This window comes from Nymphaea colorata, chromosome 5 (assembly GCF_008831285.2).
Source record: "Nymphaea colorata isolate Beijing-Zhang1983 chromosome 5, ASM883128v2, whole genome shotgun sequence".
NCBI classification, from domain to species: domain Eukaryota; kingdom Viridiplantae; phylum Streptophyta; class Magnoliopsida; order Nymphaeales; family Nymphaeaceae; genus Nymphaea; species Nymphaea colorata.
In genome coordinates, this window is record NC_045142.1 from 26,468,387 (window position 1) to 26,475,814 (window position 7,428).

Here is a 7,428-nt window from a genome sequence, read left to right on the forward strand (position 1 = left end):
TCGTAAGCTACCAACTAAATAAATCGCATGCATAAGTCAATGGGCTTTGTTAAAGTTGGCCAAAGTTGTTCCTTCCACTGTTTCTGAAAAGTCTCTCATCTTCATGAATTTTTTAATTGTTGAAGAGAAGAAATTGTCAAGTTATGGACTGCACATTCCCAAGCTGTGGCTGGTAAACCATTGAAAGGAAGCCCCCAAATAGATCCTACAACTTATGACATCCTGCCCACTTGATTACAGTTTACAAGTTGTCTTTACGACTTTGTGATCCATCTTCAGGATCAGTGAGCTTGTGTTTTTCCGGTCACGTCATGGTTGCATCAGGTTGGTAGCTCAATATAATCAAATACTTTTTTATACTTAACTTGATGCAACACACTAACTTATATATGTATAAAGAGACAAGAGAGTCAGCCATGCCTCTTATTTTATGTTGCTTTCTCGAGCACAATCATTGCTGTTTTTTATAACTCTAACTGATATAAATGAATGAAAGAGGTTAGAATTTATAGAACTTTTAAAAAAGCCATGCAAGGTAAATGTCATAAGTTTTTAAAATTTTCATAGCTGTAGTTTGTTCAACTCTTAAAATCTAATCTAGACAGCAAACTCAATAATTTCTTTTTCATTCTTATATTTTTCATATGTTCTGCAATCTATCTATATGGTCAGACATATGAAAGCCAGCTTCAAACACCCAGAGGCATGTACAGGAGACATATTTGAGGAGGCACAACATGAGAATCCTGTATATATAGATTTACCAGAATTACTGCCTGGCAGAGTGCTTTGTCTGATGCGATAGTTGGACAATGATAGATAGGATAGTAATTGGTACTGTGGTCCATTTTTCTCTAAGCATTTGGAGGGAGGAGGACAAAGGACATGCTCTAGCACTATCAGGTACAGCCAGAAACCAAGAATGGCCCACAAAACATTTAGAAACCCAAGGCAAGCAAGCCCACCACAAACATCCATATCATACAACTTCTTGGGTGGCACTACCATAGATAGAGTGAGTAGTTAACCATGTCTGCTGTAACTGGTTTCTAGTCTCTTACTCATCAATAAAATGTAGAAGCATTTGGATTCCATACACAACAAGTTGAAAGAGAAAGATCCAAAGAGAGAAAGAGAAAAGAGAGGTGAACTAGAGGACAGTGACTCACAGGAATAACCATGTTCTCTCAGACAGTAACCAAAATTGAAGTAGAAAAGTAGACTCGACAAGAATAACCATGTGATCTGGGGATTAATACACAGTGACATCTCTTGGCCATACCATGTATATGTATATGTGTACACATGTGTGATGAAAAAGGGTTTCTATGAGCATCTATTGAAGCTTATTCTAGATAATAGAGAATCAAACTTAAAACTCGGATCTGATTGGCCCAGTTATGTAGACAAAACAAGTTCAAGCCGAGCAACCGAGTCAATCCAGGTGAGGGATGGGCTCAGATTGGCGCGGCTAATCATCTGCTTTTAGTATCATAAAGAACAAGAATGAGCTTTTCCACATCAATTAGGCCCAACCCAGTGGGTCTAAGCCTAGCCCAACAAGGACAAGCAAGCTGACAAACAAACTTCAAAGACAAATGACATTCTTGTGGAACACACTTTAACTGTGAGAGAACAACAAATCAGAGACATAAAAAATTCCAGCCAGTGAACTCTAGAAAGCTCTAAAAAGAGGAAAAAAGTTTATTACACCATGATCAATGATTAAAGGGGCTTGAAATATCAAACCCCAAGCAGCATGCAATTCCTTTTGATCCTTCTTTTTTCTTCTGCTTTCTCTTTTAAGACCTTTTGACATGTGTGGCAGAATGGTACCAGCCAATGGAGAGACCCATCCATCCCTCACCATTCACATAAATCACTATCTTATTCCTTCCTCCTTGCCCCCCCTTTATAAAGAAACCCACATCATTAAGAAAAGGGCCCAATATAAAACACTCTTGAATTATTAGTGCCTAGCTGTAAGGCCATCTGGCTGGTGGATTGTCACCCTCAATAATCTGAGACTTTGTAGCTTTTTCCATACCGAGAAAAAGAGGGGAAAAAAAGTAGGATCCATTTTTCTTGTGATACTTTTGATAACAAAAAGAATCTGTATACTAAAATACATCAACCGACATCTGTAACATTAGTACCTTGCAGCAAATCTAACACCATAAAATTGCTTCGTATAATCCATTCCTACATATATACTACTCCCAATCATGTTTCTAGTGGAAAAATACGATTCTTTGGGATCAAATATTTAGGAGTGTTTTTAAGCATTCATAAGAATGAATTTTTATCCACATCATAATGAAATAATTTACCTATCAGTTCTCACAAAAGTAATCATTTAACTCATATTCGCAGCTTTATATACATCCCACTTTTGAGAAATTTAGAGAATAAAAACTAAAAAGAAAACAAACGTTGGATGCTCTGGACCAACGAGGCCCACCATGAATTGGCATCTGGCCTGTTAATCTTTACACGCTGAACGAGAGAACGAGAATTGATGAATGTTTTCGAATTTACAGGAATAACGATAGAAAGGAAAGAGAAATGAAAGAATCCAACCACCGGCCACATCCTGCCTGACGGAGGAGGTTTTAGAAAGAGAAGGAAAAGTTAGATGAAAAAGAAAAGATGTATCCGTGTATCAATTTTCTGTACGTTTATTTTCACAAACGAATTTACCCATAAATCGGCATGGTAACAACAGACTACAAGAGAAATGTAATTATATAATCCCAACAAAAATATGAAAGAAGAACAACGAGAATCAACAGCAATTAATCCAAAAAACTGAAAAATAAGAAGAAAAATGGAAGAAGAAAGAGATAACGGACCACGAACTGGCCCCCTTGTCCGGCGGCTGCACGCCGGAAACGGCCACTGTGGAAAGGTTTCCCTTTTTCGCGACTGGCACTAGGAGGAGGCAGAGGCGGAGGAGGAAGAAGGGTCATAGAGGTCGTAAGGAGCCCAGAGCGAGTCAAGAGGGCACGGGCGGTTGGAGTCGAGCCGGTTCCAAGGCTTGCCGCTCCCACTCCAGTGGAGCAGACTAACCGGACCGGGATGCAGATCTCGGCAGCTTCCCCGGACGTTGTCGCCGCCGAGGCCGTGCTGGTTCCACCGGTGGTCGATCGGCTGCACTTTCCCGGCGAAGACGAGGAGGAAGGGCGGAAGTGAACCAAGCTCGTAGATCCGCCGCGCCTTCTGAACCTCCATCCATCGCTCTAGCTGCCGCGTGTAGCCGAACCTCCGCCATCGCTCAAGGTCGATCACCATTACCCCCGTATTGAAGTAGCAGGGCTTCCTCCCTCGGAACGTGTGGAATAGCCGCTCGTCGGTCCAGAAACCGCTTGTGAAGTATTTCGTAAAATTCGCGTGGCAATATTCCGGCGCTCCGATGGTCCTCGACCCCAGCTTGGTGCCCCACAGCTTCGCTATGTCATCGACGACGACGACGTCCGAGTCGAGAGAGATGACCCGCCGGACGCAGGGCTCGAGCAGGTCGCCGAGGTAGTTCCGGGCGAAGTTGAGCGGCTGCTCGAGCGCCGACCGGACCGACGACGAGATGAGCCCACGGACGACATCGGGATCGAAGAAGTAGAATTTGAATCTCAAAAGGGGGAAGGTGGAACGGAGGAGGAGCTCGAAATAGGAGGCCGCCGGGTCGGAGACAAGGAAGTGAAAGAAAACGTTTTCCGGGCAGACCGAATGCCGCAAAACGGAGTGAACGGCGGCCATCGATCCCCGAAGATACTCGGCGTCGAGCGTGATCGCGACGTGCACCAGCGACGGGTCACAAACGGTCGCCGCGCCTCGCGCCGGCCGCGCACATTCCGCGGCATTGCGGAACGCCCGCGCCTTGCGAAAGGCGAAGTGGTTCCCCGCGGCGAGGGCCTGGGGCAAGGGCTGTAGGAGGACTTCTCGGGACGCCTCGGCAGGAGGGACGGACGGCAAAGGAGGGAAGAGGACGATCATGACCATGGCCAACGAGGCGAAACCGGAGAGCTTCGCGAACCAGAGCATTTTTCGTCGAGTTTTCCGGTGACTGCCGGCCGGGTAGCCGATGTACCTGAGATTGATGAGCAGGTGGAGGATGATGAGCACCGGCTTGAGGTCCGCCAGCCTCTGGTCTTTCTGGACCCTCCAGATTTTCATCTACGGCCAAGATTCTTCCGCCGTTGCCCTGTCGAGCTCAGGCGCCCAACGGCTCCTTCTCCTCCGTCTTCTCCCCACAAGGAAATGGAAACAGCAACTCCGGCATTGGCTGTAGACTTCTGACGACGCCCATGGACGGCCGAGATGCCCAATGGGAGTCCAATCGACGCCTCTCCCACCGCTCCCTCGACGGCCAGTTCAGACGATGGTGGTGGTGCTGGTGGCCGGAAAGAGAGAGAGAGAGAGAGAAAGGCGTGAGATCAACTCATTTCTCTATTTTCCTCCATAAAAAACCACTTCGACGCCTACAAAGATTTTTTTTTTTTCCTGGTTGAATTTATTATTTTATTTTTCTAGAGAGAGAAAAAGTCATAGAGAAAAAAAGAACGCGTACACACAGCGTTGAGGAATAATCCTCTTCTCTCGAGCCTTGACATCAAAAAAAAATCCCTTTTTAAGAAAAATGCGGAAAAAGAAATAAGTTTTATTTTTCCTCGTGCTGCCCGTATTTTTGTCATAATTTTCAGTGATCTCCTAATTTTGAAAAATCCATTTTTTCGTGCTCTTAAATATTTGGTTTAAAGTTATATTCATACACGTTATAATTCAAAATATAACTTTATATATATGAATATAATAAAAAAAACAACACCCGATTGAAATAAATCCATTGACATGAAAACAAGAGCTCCACATTCCGGTTAAACACCCACATGACATGTTGTTTGAATGGACACAGGATTTTTGAGATGTTTTGTCTAGAGATGTTTGATGGCAGAATGGGAATGCCCATGTTTGAGTTGCATCTGGTAGGATGAGAACAAAGCATCTCCACCAAAAGTTTTACCTAGGCGGAAGAAATGGTCTCTTGACAGACATTCTACCCCCCACATACGCAAGCACGGGAAAGAATGTCTGGTGCAAGGTTCGAGGCGATATGCAATTATGGCGGCATAATGCGCACCTGATATGGAATTTCATCAGTTTTAGTGGTAGTTCATGTGAAAAAATTTTCCAGAGGCACCGTCGGCCTCGACTGTGGATGACGATCCGTCCGTACACGTGTCGTCTGTGGAAGGTGAGAGATCGCTCGCCTCTGCCCTTTGCTTTCCTTCGCACCTATATGTGGGACCCGCAGGCGCCCAGGCTGGCAGCCACTAAATTGGAGGTTGGGGGGGAAGTCATTGAGAAAATCCCCTTCCTTCCACCAAAATTTCAGGAATGCCAGTTCTTTTTGTTGCGTAACGTGATAAGGTAATGACACTGCTGTAATAAAGGCTAAGATTTGGGGCTCTAATGGACCCAGTGCCACCCTGGGGCGCCAGGCTGGCGAGCGAGTGGCATTGAAAAAAACCCCTTATATCTACCGAAAACTACAATAACAGAACTCCAGCATGGATGTGCTTAATTCATGGGTAGACCACTGCTGTAATAAACACGGAAATTAAAGGCTTCTTAGTTTAGAGAAGGCCTTCGTTTTCTGCCCGAATTTTTTGGGGTTTTTGCTCACGTCTGTGATTGGGCAACATCCTGAGATGGACGGCGGAGGTTTCGAGGCATGGGAACACTACCGTCAGGGGATCGGATTTCTTGGCCTCGGAAACCGTCCATCCTGGAGATGAACGGTAGAAAACGTACTGCGTCGCACTTCAGCGAGTAACGCTCCCGCTGATTTGGATTGCGTGCTAACGTCCATTACTCATCTTGATCCTAAAAAGTGTTGAAATTTTCAATGGCATGCTTTCTTTAGTAGACTTTTAAGCAAAGCGTACTTAATTTTTTGATATTGCCAAAAAAAGTTGCGTTTTTTTTGTCCTTTTTGGTTGTTGCTTATAAATACTTTATTTTGTAAATTGAAGCACATAATATAAGTTGGGATTGTGCTAATGTGATAAAATAAATAAAACACCATCAATTTAAACAAATCATGCGTCCACTAGTTTGCATATATCTCTACGTAACAATAATAATGCAATAATATTTAATTATACTTGACTTAGTCAATCTTTTGGTTGGTAATAAATTTGGATAGGAGATTACTTTTTCCTTATCGATTGGTAGCACGAAGTAATAATGCTAGGGAAAACTAAGCCTGCTCACAATGTTTGATATCATTCTTTATGTTCTTTCTTATATGGAAAATCGATTTCTCTATCAATTTAACGGTTATCAAAAAAATTTGTGAACTTTTTTTAATTTAACTATGAGAAAACTTAAATTTATGTTTTAATAATACAAGGAAATCAAATGTTTAATCTCTCTTTAAACTATTTAATGGCGTAACCCTGCCATAAGTTGTATAGTTGTGGTGTTTTCCATAAAAACAAACCAACAAACAAGTCATGTGCTTTTATGAAATAAGAAATTCATCTAGGAAAAATTCATATTCCTTGTTATGATATTCCAACTTCAAGTATATTCAATCAAACTAACAATTAAGGATTAATTGACACAGCTAAACAAAATCTGATACTAAAGAAGAGATAAATATTACAGTTGCTTAGAAGCTAGGGGGAAAGCGAATTCAGGAAAAAAATATCACGAGGCAAAAATTATCCGGGGATGACGTTGTTTGATCCTTATTAATAAGTAGTACCTTGGCATTGGTAGGAAGTCAATCTTTGCACTTTCGTCACACTCGGCTTAGTTAAGTTTGGCGTCAAGTGATATGATTGCGATAACCTGTCACCATTAATGATTGGTAAATTACAAGATGTTAATAGATTCAATTCGAATTACACACAAATCATTCCTATTTAAAAGATGACATCTGATTGAATTCATGTTTAGTTTGTCTAAAATTAAATATCAGATTTGATTTGTATTCACATTTGAGTTCGGGTCTAAATAAATATTCTATATCCAATACTTATACATTTTCAAACTCGGTTTTAACATACGTAACGCGGTTCGGATTTGGATGTATATCTAAAGCTCAGATTTAGATCGTTTGTGGATTAAATCCAGGTTCAGATCACATTTTGTTTTTGAATTTAAAATTCAGATTTAAATAGATGGCATGAAAATTTTCTTCATTGCATTCGAAGTCGAATATGTAAACAAATGTTGTCGGAGTTGAAGAAAGAAAAAAAAATGATGAGGATTGGTCAAGGAATCACTAGTCACGGCACTTCTCATGACATATGCAAACACGCCCCCGAAAGTGTAGAAGTAGCCTTTGAATTCCATGGTGATAATGGACCAGCTTCTTCAAACTTAATGATGCAACAGTAATGAATGGGGAGCCAGAAATTTTTT

At 42.0% G+C, this 7,428-nt stretch overlaps 1 protein-coding gene across 1 annotated transcript; it reads right to left on the reverse strand.

Annotated features, from left to right (window-relative positions):
• Nucleotides 1-2,727: 2,727 nt before the first annotated feature.
• LOC116254549 (probable galacturonosyltransferase-like 7) lies at nucleotides 2,728-4,458 on the reverse strand. Its single transcript, XM_031630003.2, has one exon. It carries the CDS (start codon nucleotides 4,168-4,170, stop codon nucleotides 2,932-2,934), a length of 1,239 nt encoding a protein of 412 aa, XP_031485863.1. The 5' UTR covers nucleotides 4,171-4,458; the 3' UTR covers nucleotides 2,728-2,931.
• Nucleotides 4,459-7,428: the final 2,970 nt, after the last annotated feature.